At 43.2% G+C, this 12,780-nt stretch overlaps 1 protein-coding gene across 1 annotated transcript in view; it reads left to right on the top strand.

Moving 5' to 3' along the window:
* LOC141069055 (collagenase 3-like) overlaps window positions 1-9,207 on the top strand; it is a 72,641-nt gene extending 63,434 nt beyond the window's left edge. Inside the window, exons 9-10 of the mRNA XM_073558354.1 lie at window positions 5,165-5,268; window positions 8,174-9,207. Coding sequence (XP_073414455.1) covers window positions 5,165-5,268; window positions 8,174-8,277 — 208 coding nt within the window. The 3' untranslated portion in view covers window positions 8,278-9,207. The remainder of the gene's footprint in view (window positions 1-5,164; window positions 5,269-8,173) is intronic.
* The last annotated feature ends 3,573 nt before the right edge of the window (window positions 9,208-12,780 follow it).

Here is a 12,780-nt window from a genome sequence, read left to right as displayed (position 1 = left end):
ATTACGCATGAATTTGTATAATGACTGTTTCAGTGGGATGTGCTCCAGACTCGCTGCCTTGATACGTTTCCCCAGAGTGCGCATAAAACGTTCCACAATTCCATTGGCTTGCGGCCAGCAAGGTGTGATTTTCCTGTGATTGAATCCCAAGTATTCAGAAAATTGTGTAAACACATGTCCATTGAATGGAGGTCCATTGTCTGTTTTGACCACTTTTGGAATACCATATGCCGAGAAAATGTCGTCCAGCTCTGGTATGACATTATTAGCAGATGTTGAAGAGATAAATGAAATAACAGGGTATCGAGAATATTCATCAATTGTTACGAGAATGTATTGGCCATTTGGCAATGGTCCATATATATCGACTGCCACTTCCTCCCAGACAGCAGTGGGTAACGGAGACATTTGTAATGGCTCTAAGTTTGATGATGGAGTGATTAATTGACAAGTAGAACAGCGTCTAATCTTTTCTTCCACCAAGTGATCCATATTTGGGAACCACACTTTTTCTCTGAGTAACTTCTTTGTGCCAACAATTCCTAAGTGACCTTCATGTGCTATCTGTATGACTAAGTTACGCAAAGTCTTAGGTACGACTAGTTTGGTACCTCGAAGAATGAGGTGTTCTTCAGTGACTGATAATTCCTCACGTACGTTTGAGAATAGTTTTAACTCTTTCAGATCAATCTCAGAATCAGGAAATTTTTCTTTTTGAATTTCATGCCACCTTCGATTTTGGATGATTTGTATTAGGGCACAGAGTGTCTTGTCTTTTGTTGTTTCATTTATAAATTGATCAAGAGAAAGTGCTTTTGGCACGGCATGATCTGTAACAAAACGTAGGTATTCTTCAATGGAGGAATGCACAGGTATGTCATCATTAGTAGGATGTCTTGAAAGATAATCAGCCGGATTGCTGTATTTTCCAGGTTTGTGAACAATTTTATAGTTGTAGTCCTGTAGACGTAGGCCCCATCGTTCAATTCGTGCAGGCATTTTAGCTCTGGGATTTCCAAAAATTGTAAGAAGTGCTTGATGATCTGTGACAATGGTGAAGGGAGCTCCAGAGAGAAATAAGTGAAAGTGTTCACATCCCCAGACAACTGCCAAGCTTTCTTTTTCAGGTTGAGAATATTTTCTTTCAGTGTTTGTTAAGCTCTTACTTGCATAAGAAATGATGTGAGGATTTTGATTGTTATCCTTGTATTGCGCTAGAATAGCACCCAGTCCCACGGGACTGGCGTCCACAATCAGTTCAGTTCGAAGAGCTGGATAAAAATAAGCCATAGTGGTTGTCGAGCAGAGTTCATTTTTAATTGTTTCAAAAGAGGCCTGACAGCCTTGAGACCATTGAAAAATACAACTTTGTTTTGTAAGTTCCCGTAGTGGATTGCTGATTGTTGAAAAATTCGGAATATATCTAGCACAGTAACTTGCCATTCCAAGGAAAGAACGCACTTCACTGGCATCCTGTGGAATTGAGGCTGTTCTGATAGCTTCCACTTTCTTGGGGTCTGGTTGTACTCCTTTTGCCGAGAAGATGTGACCATAGAATTCTAATGAACCCTTGTCAAACTCGCACTAAGTGAGTCCAGCAGAAAGCAGGCATTCGAAGATAGCATATAGAGCATGATTATGCTCAGCTTGAGTTTTACCAAAAACCAATATGTCATCACTGTAATTAAAGGCATTTGGGATGTGTTGAATGACACTCCTTATTGCATCCTGAAAAATTTCTGCTGCTGAGCAGACTCCAAAAGTCAATCTTTTGTATCTTCTGAGGCCCACATGGGTGGAAAATGTAGTCAAATATCGGGACTCTGGACTCAGTTCTAATTGATGATATCCCTTATTGAGGTCGAGCTTTGAAAAGACGGTGGCTCCATTTAATAAATGAATAATGTCATCAATCGTAGGTGAGATATGTCTTTCCCTCTGGATAGCGGTGTTGGGCAGGCGCATGTCAACACACAGTCTCACTTGGTCAGGAGTCTTTGGTTTTGGAACTACCACAAGTGGAGAGACCCACGGAGTGGGACCAGTAACAGTTACAATAACGTCCTCATCCATGAGCAATTGGAGTTCCTTTTCTACCTTCTGTCTCAGGTGAAATGGAATACGCCTGTGAGGCTGGGCTACTGGACGAACATTGTCATCCACATGAAGGTGTACTTGAGAGTCCTTTAGTTTTCCCAAACCACTAAATAGGGAGGGAAAGCTGTTCACCATAGTTTGTACTTCCATATCCGCAGGGTCAGTTATGGTATGAATAATCTGGATGAGCCCTAGCTCCAAGGCAGTGTGATAGCTGAGAAGACAGCCTCCCGATCCTTGTAATGTGTGGAAAGTGGTTTTCTGCCTGTTTTCTTTATATCTAATTTCAGCATCAAATTGTCCCATTATAGCTAGAGGTGTTTTAGATCCATAAGGAAAGATTTTAGTCTGCACTTGTTGTAAGACTGGCCTTGTTTTCAATTGTTCATATGTAGTGCCATCTATGATATCCACTGAAGCTCCTGTATCTATTGTAAAGGTAATGTCAGTGTTGAAGATTGAGAGGGAGACTGTACTGAACCAGTGACAGAGGTAGTGAACACATACTGTAGTTCTCAGTCGCAGACATTTCTTCTGTGTCCTGATTTATCACTTTTACATCTGCAGATTTTGTCATAGGCAGCGGAGGCTTGTAGTGCGCTGATTTGCAAACAGCTGCAAAATGATTCCCTTTTCCACATTTACTGCAGGTTTGTCCCATAGCTGGACATTTGTTCTGGTGGTGAGGGAAATCCTGTCCACATCTATAGCATTTCTTCTGTTTCTGGGCTTGTTTGTCTGGTAAATTTTTCTGTTTGAGATTACGCACATGTAATTTATCCCCATTCTCCATTACGGTAGCCTGATGATCTGCTATTTCTATAGCACGGGCCATTTTGAGCAAATCATGTAGAGAGATATCCTGCTGCAGAGCCTTACGCCTTAGGTTATTAGACGAGCAGGTGACAATTATTTGAGTTAGGATTTCATCATCTACATCTGTAAAGGCACATCCATGTGCTAACTCTTTCAGCCGTGTGACATAAGTGTCTATGGACTCTTCTGGAAGCTGCTTGGCAATCCTGAATTTATATCTTTCATATCTGATATTCTGTTTGGGGTTGAAATAGCCAGTGAGAGCTTTAGCGCAGTTGCTGTATGTGTCTGTTTCTGCTGCAGGTAACGTACTGTATATGTCATAGACTCCTGGGCCTGCACAATGCAGGAGCAAAGCTCTCTTTCTTTTCTCCTCCTTTATGTCCATGGCTTCTAGGAAATTCTCAAATCTGTTTAGCCATTTTCTCCAGTTATGGGAGAGATTAATGACATCAGTCATATCAAACTGTGGGAATGTGTGCAAGTAGTCAGCCATGATAGAGTCTCTCAGTGGTGCTGGCGTGTGAAGCGGTAAAATAGAGTCCGTACTCACAGCAGTAGGTGATTATATCCCATCCTCGTCGCCAGTTGTAATATCCACACGTTATGACGAATTCAATGTATTAAACTTTAGATATGTTTTATTCTTCGTCCTCCAGCACACAGCATAACACTTGCATTCCCATGCTACACAGAAGTGAAACTGAAACTTTCCTTCTCATCCCTCTTGTCTCCACCCTCCAAGTCCCATAAGTCTGGCTTGCTTAAAGAGACAGATCTAATTATTATACATTACATCCACTATTCGATCACCCTCCACCACCCCAGAAGGCCCCACTACACCCAAGCTTCGACACTCGGAGCGGTCAACAGCTGGCAAACCCCCTGAACGCTACGAACAGGACCAGTTCATATGGCGACAAGGACTATCATCCCAAGGAACCAACACGAGTCTACAGAAACCCTCACCCGTGGACTGGCGAGCATACAGGGCGGGGGAGTGTGGGAGGAACGGCCCCCGTCGAGTGTCCGGGCCGGAACCAGAGGAGCCGTCATCTGGGTTCCGGGGGAAACTTCCCGGGGGACAGAATTTGAGGACGGACCGTTGTGACAGACAGGTGGGCTGGGGGAGGGACCGGTATAAAGAAGGCAGGGAATCCCCCAGACGAGGAGTCAGCAGACCAGGACAGGGAGAGCAGGAGAGCGTGGGAGCGTCTGCCAGCTAGAGCAACTGACCAGCGCCTGGGAGGACGCCGACTGAAGACTCCAGGGGGATGGTATCCAGAGAGCCGTCCGAGACTTGCTGTCCCTGCCCAGACCGCGGCCACTGCGGCCCCAGCACAGCTCGCGGCTGCGGCCTACCTACGGTCGCCCGCGGCCGCCTTCCCTGAGCCTGTGACCGCAGCCTGTTCCCTGCCACCCGCGGCCGCCCCGCTCTCACCAGTGACCACGGCCAGCACCGTCGGTGGCCACGACTGCCACTCTCCGGTCCGCAGCAGGAGCTGGGCCTCTCTTGATCGCGGACTCCCCGTTGCAGCCGTTAGCTGCGCAAGTGGCCTGTCAAACGCCACTATACACCGCTGCCACCTGCACAGGTCCGGGCGCTGCGGCCCATCCATCTAAGGACTCCGCCGGGGCCTGTGGGGCTCCCATGTCCTCAGTGCGCCGGAGAGCGCGAAGACTACATCACCGTCTCAACAACTTGGCCCAGCAACTATTTTGCCGAAAGACCACCAGCGAGGGACATCTGGACGGCTAAGTAGACTCTAGACTTAAGGACCCGTAGTCGGCCAAACCGCGGCCCTATAGTGACCGGCCGTTGCTGGGAGTAGTCGTGTGCTGCGTTATTGTGTTTGCTTGTTTAGAGCCCCTGCGTGGGCATCCTGTGTTACCCCTGTTTTGGTGATCAGGCCGTGACTGAGGAAAGTCCCCTCAAGTCCCATAAACGTATTCTTAAAAAAGGCACCGTAGTTGTCTCGTGACTCGACACTGCATCCTGCGCACCTGCCGGTACTACACAGCAAAGTGAATATGGGCATGTCTCCAATTTTTTTGGTGCCATCCATAGATCTGCAAATTAATAATTACATATGAAATGGGTGACCCACTGTAGTGTATCCGTGTCCCGTTTGTTAAATAAAAAAACGGATATCTCACATATATTAAAAACGGAATATGTGAATGAACCCTAAAGTACCGAGATATCCCAAGTCTTACATTATTACATATAATGTTAATATTTATTTTCCAGCTATGATCATGTAAGTCTCAAAATGGACCCCAAATCTCCAAGGAAAATAATAAATGGATTTCCTGGAATTGGGAAAAGAGTGGAGGCGGCTGTTCAAGATAATGGTGGGTACAATTTTCTGTTTCGTCCACAGCAAGAAGTTTCTCATTGAAATGTATAATTATAAATGTAACCACCTCATGCTCATACCAATATCTAACAAATTTATTGTGTATTTTGTGGTGTTTTTGTCTCTTGCATGAACCCAACAAATTCTGTAAAAATTAAAAGCATACTCCTATTTTGCACATTCTGACTGCCCGCCACTGACAGCGACAGGCGATTGACAGGGTACATGTTTCTTTTGTTTCTGTCTTACATTTTGTCTGTTTGATGGCCAGTATGAACACACTCCTAGTTTGTATGCATCGCATCTTATACTCTTATACTCCATTTAATTTTTTCAGTTAAGTTTTAGGTTTCTGCAGTTAGTGCAGGTAATGGTGCGTCCTCCCTTCCTTGTAGCCGGACATTACAATTAAACAGCTTCCCAATACCCATGTTGGGACCTGGTCCTCCTTGGCCCTTATTCACGCAGACGTCACTATGATAGCTGGAAAGGTTTTATTTCTAGAGATCAGGACCATCCCGAATTTGGGCTCACCTTGACGCTGTTGGCATGGCTTTTACGCTTTTTTTTAAATCAAAATTGAAGTTTAGTAAGTACCCAATGTTATTTCTAAGCACTGTTGCTTTTAGTCATTTACCTACAGCAGGGTATATGTTTATTTTGTCTCTATCTAAATTTTTCATGAGAACTTTTGTATATTTTTTTATTTTATTTTTTTTAACATTTTAATTAGCCTTACTAAAGGATGTTAAACTTGCAATTGCTTGTGTTATAATATTGCAGCGTGTTGTAAAACTACCGATTCCCTCAGTAGACCCTTGGCTGCTGAGATAATAACATCGCCACCCAATTTCCAATGTCTTAAAAATGTTGCTGTCGCAACTGAGAGCGTCATTTAGGCGGCACAGGAGACAAATGTAGCATGCCAAAACCGCCCCAAAAAATGCACAAAAAAAGCATAAAAAAACACCGCAAGAAAACGCAAGGAAAACATGCTTTTTTTCTGCAGATTCTTTCTTGCAAGGAGATCAAGTTTTGGTGCAGAAAAAAAAAATGCTGAAAAAACGCCTAGTGTGAACTTAGCCTTAAGGGGGTTAACTGCTGTTCCTGAGTCCGCTTAATACCTCCAGTGCACACAAGTCTTGAGTGGCGCCCCCAGCCCTGGCATCAGTGGGCTCCTGACATTTGTCCCGGGTTCGCCAGAGGGCATTGTGAACATGTGTAGCTGCCAAATGTGTGGACACCTGCTGCATTGTTTCCTGCAATCCCCTGCTGGCACATTTTACCTGGCGCTGATGCTGGATAGATGAAAGTGCCAGACAGAGGAGGAGGTAATCTGACTGTGCACTCATTGTTTTATTATCCTAAATTACAGGAACTTGTTATTTTTAATAAATATTTTTATTTCCACTGGCGTCTGTCTCCCTATCTAAATAGAATTTACCAGTCTTTTGGCAACTATTTAGGCTATAAAACTGTAAGTCTTTGTTTTCCAGCTTTTAACATCAATGACCTAACTTTAGGACAGACCAAAAAGTTTTTTTTTGTAAAAATTCACATTCCTGGGACCCCCAGTGATCAACAAAAAAAGGGGGGGGGGATTGGAGCTGTGTGTAGTAATGGAGCACATCCATTGATAGCTGTAGTACCAGGTTTAGCCACATACACTTGGATGGCACTGTTTCAGTCCAACTTGGTGTGCTGCTTGTTCGTTCTGTTGACCGTTCTACTTGGAGTGAGATCCTCATCAATCATGAGTATTGATGGCCTTTCCCAGAGATTGGTGCTCACTCATCATTAAAGCCTGGAAAGCTTTTTTGATGTAGTCTACGCACTTAACTTTTGTATTATTAGCGATCACTGATCAGTTTTGTCTCCTAAAACGACTTTTGAGTGCATGATCACACGTTAGGGATTTAATGAGTATATAGGTATAGATTCTCTGCCCAAATCATCTTAAAATTCTAAGGCTAATTTCACACTAGCGCATGGAGGAGCTGCGGCGGGATGCGGACTTCCTCTGTGAAGCTCCGCCCACGGCTGCACCTCCTCCGGTCAGCTCCGCCTCCGTCGGCATGCGGCCTTCGTACCCTATCTTTAGCATTAGGTATGCAGACCATACCGATGTATGCGGCTGCCTCCGCAGGCGTCGTTTTGAAGATGCAGCAACCTGTGCCGAACGCAACATGTTGCATTTTGGTGCGGTCGCTGCACCGTCAAAACGACGCATGCGGAGGCATCCGCATACAGTGGCACGGCCTGCGTACCTAATGCTAAAGATAGGGTACGCAGGCCGCATGCCAATGGAGGCGTAGCTGACTGGAGGAGGCGCAGCAGTGGGCGGAGCTTCACGGAGGAAGTCCGCAGCCCTCACCAGCTTCTCCATACGCTAGTGTGAAATTAGCCTAAGACATTCAACCACAATTATACGTTTGACACTGAAAAGCTATGGATTGTACGACCATTCTCAAGTAAATCTAGCACATCTTCAGAAGATATCGGAGTGACCACTTTAACATTTCTGCCGAGAATTATTTGTAAAATCAGTATTTTCCATATGCGAGTGTGAAAATAGCCTTATAAATACCCTATTAGGGCACTCTGAGTTTATAGAAGGTGATCCTAATTTTTGGGAATTCCATAAGTTAGCTGTATGACAGAGTTGTCCTAGGTCTGGCAACTAACTGGTGACAGCCGGAACATACCATGGCTATGATAGACCAAAACCCAACATTTTCCCATCATGATATCATAGTGGTTGAGGTGGAAAGACATCGGCCGGACATTACATGCTCTGGTCCTGGGGGAACTGTTCTAGGGCAAATTTTATATTAACTATGGAGTCTATTGCACATATGAATGATGGGAATTGATTTTCTCTCTCTGTTTTTGTGCATCAGATTACTTGTATTTCTCCAATGGAGCCAACCAGATTGAATATAACCCTAGGAGAAACCGTGTCATCCACAAGATCCCTAATTATCAAAAGCAGAACTGCAAGTGAAGATGAACAATGCTCTAACGTGTGATACCAAATGCAGGCATACATGCAAATGTTATAATAAAACTATATACAGCGTTACCAGAGACGTGCCATAAATGTATACATTGCAGATATTGGCTTGCAATGCCCTCACACAAGTACTTCTTTATGTTTTATAGTAATAAAAGAATATACATCGTTCAGCTCAGACTTTTACTTGAGATCACTGAAGATTTTGCAATTCAAATTTGACAGTTTCAAACTAATTTTTCCCCCAAAATTAGAGTTAGAGTTGGAAGGGACCTTGCTTGCCTTGTGATCAGACAGTCCTCTAACGTAGGCGCCACATGATCACCAGTAACACATTGTTGCAATTCCGAATTTCGGAGATACCTGTTGGTTGTGTTTACTAGTTGTTATTTGATGCACCTGTGTTTGAGTGTCATGTTTGTTTCTGATTGGCTGCCTGTGCTTTAAATTGTTGGGCCAAATAACTCACCAGACAACCCTGACGAAGCAACTGTGAAACGCGCGTCGGGTCCCTGGTGGGTGAGCACACCCCATTAATGTCTATACTGCATATCTGATTTACTTTACAATGTACTGGGGCATCTATACCCTTTTCATTATGATCTCTACACTTCATGTACTCAGTAATGTGATACATTGTTATTTGCATTTTTGTGGGTGGGATGTATTCTATACTCTTTGATGATTTATAGTCTACTCTCATGGTGACTATAGGGTTAGCTATATTGGAGACTTTTCTTTATATAAAATATTATACTCTTCTGTTACTGAATAATGTTGCAACTTAGAATTTTCAGGGTACCCACAATTTAGTTGGGTTTTTCGCCCACCGGGCTTTTCCTTGTGTGTCTGTAATCTTTGGAATCTCGATATGTTTTTTATGTGTGTTTTGCATTCAATAAAATAATTTTTTACATTTTATTATTTTGCTCCTGGCACATTTCTGTTTCGGTATTGCCATTTTTATGAGTGCACTGCGGGACATATTACTCATATGGGGACTTACAAGCTTTGATGCCTGTGTAACCGATTGCAAAACTGAAAACCATGTGCGAGTGTTCACCAACTGTCTGTGAAGGGATGTGCAATGGCACTGCGGTCATATCTGTTCCCCACCTGTCAGTGTCGAAGGCCCATCTGCTTATTTATGGCTAACTGTAAAGGAAACTATGGAAGTCATTAAGTTTTATACTGCAAAATCAGTTCTGTAAAGATTAGATAAAACAGCAGATTAGAAAGCAATAAATAGGCAGAAAAAAAGGAAAATGGCCATAGAAAGAGCTCTCACAGCAAAAACTCGCCCAATTGATTTTTTTGCCTATGAATATGAGTTGTGTAGGTGGCAGGTGGTTAAATAATAGCAAGTAAAGGAAAAGGTTTAATTTTTGCTTGAGCTTTTCTTAAATAAAACAAATAAAAATGAACTAGTACATAAAGTAAGACTAAAATAAAATAAGATCACATGCAAATGTTTACTTCCTACATCTGCCTCTAGAGGGCAATCCTGGGCTAAAAACATTCACGTTAGACCAATCCCTCTCCTGTAAAACATCAGAGGTAATGGAGGAGGGCATGTTTCAAGGTTTCTGTGACAGTTTTTTTTAGCTCCAAAAAAGCGGCAAATTTCAGGACACGTTATTTCTGTTAAAAAATATGGCTCTTTATGCAGTTTTATGCTGCGCTTGCAAATTTTTAGAAGTAATGGTGAACTTTGCCAATTTGGTTTTATCCAGATTTATGGACTGTAAGTTTTTCTAAAAAGTGGCAAACTTATTCCAGTAATGGTACAGTAAAAACGGCTGTATGAATTGGAAACGCAGTGCATGGACTGACCATCGGCTCTCCCGACCAATGGGATACAGCTTCATGTATTTCTATGCAGCCGTCACGCTCCGGTGGCGAGAGCCGCCGGCCAGTCCATGCGCTGCGTACCGATCTCCTTCCGGTTTATGCAGCATTCTGACTGTTCCCTGAGGGGGTGGCATTGGAAGGGGAGTATAATTTTTGGACAGAATCGTAATATAATAAGATCAGCCAGAATTATTAAATATCATGTGACCTGATAGTGGATTATATGACATTTTAAGAGACCAATTTATAGGGACATTCTGGGTGCAAAGAATGCAGTTAATAAAATCATCATTACTTACCCACTTCTGCTCCAGCGCTGCTACTTAGCTGCTCCCCGCCAATGACGTCATGTCCAAAGCACATGACTAACGCAGCCAATCAATGGGTTGAATAGTTTTGTCGAAGAAGGCGGTCTGAGATCGATTGAACCCAGTGACTGACTCCATCGGTCACGTGGAGTTCACATGACATCATTACTTCTTCCATGCTGACAAAGCTGGTAAGGAGTAATAGAAGAGTGGTGCAGGAATGGCAAGAGTAAGTAATGGGATTTTGTTAGTTGTGATCTAAGGAGTAGCATTTATCCTTGTGGGGAGTGACATGTTAGGTCTGGCATGCCAGTGTGAGGAGGCTTATAAGACTCCTCTGGGAAATTAAATATGCAATTTGCATTTTTAGCTCGGAAGAGGACATGAACTCTAGCGCCACCTAGTGGAAGAAGCAATACTAAAAGATAATATCGACCCATTAATGAGCATTGCCACCTGACTTAGGATAAAAGCCAAACAAGAATCTCCTCAGTGCAAAGTATGAAATTTGACTTGGCTTTACAGGAGACTTTGACTGGTGTCTAAGGGGTAACGTTTCTCCTTGTGGAGAGTGACATGCCTGGTATGCCAGTATGAGGAGGCTTATAAGCCATGCAATGCTCCGCTGTGAAGTTATTTGGGCACAGATCAAGCAATAGACTTTGAAACATGACAAACCTTTAAGTGATAAAATACTTTTTGCTTTCACTAGAAGGAACTTTTCTGCATATGGATTTATTATACAACTTATAGCAGTAATGGACAACTCCTCCTTAAAGAGAACCTGTCAGCACGGTTTTGCTAAGTAAACTACAGGTATTGTCAGGTTTGCGCTGTTAAACTGATTAAAATAATACCTGGGTGAAGAAATCTGTCTTGTGGTTCTTGTATAATCAGTGTTAGAAGTTTTCAAATTAATGAGATTCTCATGCTCCGGGGCAGAACTGTCGGCAGAGTCTTATCTGCTCTAAGCCACATAAACCAAGGAGAGACCGGCACATAGGCCGCCCTGAAGCAAAAACAGGCTGTCTTTCTCAGTATCTATAATGAGGAACATGTTTGCTTGCACAATAGGATTTTTCTGTAGATTTTTTTTAAAGGGGATGTCCAGGACTTCAACATTGATGGTCTATCCTTAGTGTCGGTGGAGCACAGAACTGCTCTTGGTGTCGACAGAGCCTAGAACTGCACCAGATGTCGTCAGCACCCAGAACTCCTCAGTTACGGAGCTGCGCAGCTCCATCGACAGAATGGTGGTGGCAGTTGAGTACTGGACATCCACCCCCTATTGATTTAAACAGGGGGGCAGATATGCTATACCTAGCTACAGCCACTATTCAGTTGACAGAGCTGTGCAGCTCCATAGTTGTGTAGTTCTGGGCACCGCCGAACCCTGGAACAGCTGATCGGCGGGGGTATAAGAACAAGTGTACAAACACAACAGAGGAAGAGCTACCAAAAATTACAAGTGACATTGATGAATTATCATGGGATGCAGAAGTAGCAGTCACTCAAGATATGTCTGCAATATGGGAAGACAGTAGTTTTTCATTAAAGCTCAGGAGTTACAAGTTTCACTTCAACATGAAACTAGTAATACACCATAGAGATACTACTACTAACTAAGACTTGTGGTTTTCAGGATGCTCTTGTTTTGGGGTACTGTGCATGAACAAACTCTAGCAACAGTGAAATATTAAGCAAAGAATGATGCCGGATCTCCATATGTTTAGCTGCATGTTCCTGCTCAGTTATTCACCTCTGGCTAATCACAATAACTAATCCTCAAAAAGGAACTAGGTCCAGCACTGAAGGCAAAAGTAGCAAAGTTTTTTTCAAATGGGAACTGTACTCCACTGCATACTTTCTCCACTTATGAGACATTTTTTTCACTCCCACCCGCCTCCTGAACTCACCAGCCACTCTAAAAAAACCACAGCTCGAATCCATTTTTCTCTAGACAAGACAGGCTGACCGCTCGCTGTGATGTCGGGTAACAACTAGAGATGAGCGAATTTGTTCAGAAAATGATCGACAAACATAAATTCGGCACGAATATAGCACATTCGGATTCGTGATCGGAAATTCGAGCAAAATTGTATAAAATCGGAAACATTCGGTAAAAGTGCGGGAAAATATTTGCGTTGCCACAAAACCATTTTCCGCACTTTAGCAACGATAATGGTGGTGTATCATGGACAAAGGAAAAGTGACGGCACACCAAAAAGGTAAAAATAAAAAACTTTACTGCGGCAAATCAAGCCATATTAAGAACAAGTAACTGACGCGTTTCGAGTGCGTCTATTGCACTCTTCGTCATAGGATACAAAGCATA

Source organism: Dendrobates tinctorius, unplaced genomic scaffold, assembly GCF_039654945.1.
Source record: "Dendrobates tinctorius isolate UK_male_01 unplaced genomic scaffold, ASM3965494v1 ptg000256l, whole genome shotgun sequence".
NCBI classification, from domain to species: Eukaryota; Metazoa; Chordata; class Amphibia; order Anura; family Dendrobatidae; genus Dendrobates; species Dendrobates tinctorius.
This window is presented reverse-complemented; position numbering and strand designations above follow the sequence as displayed.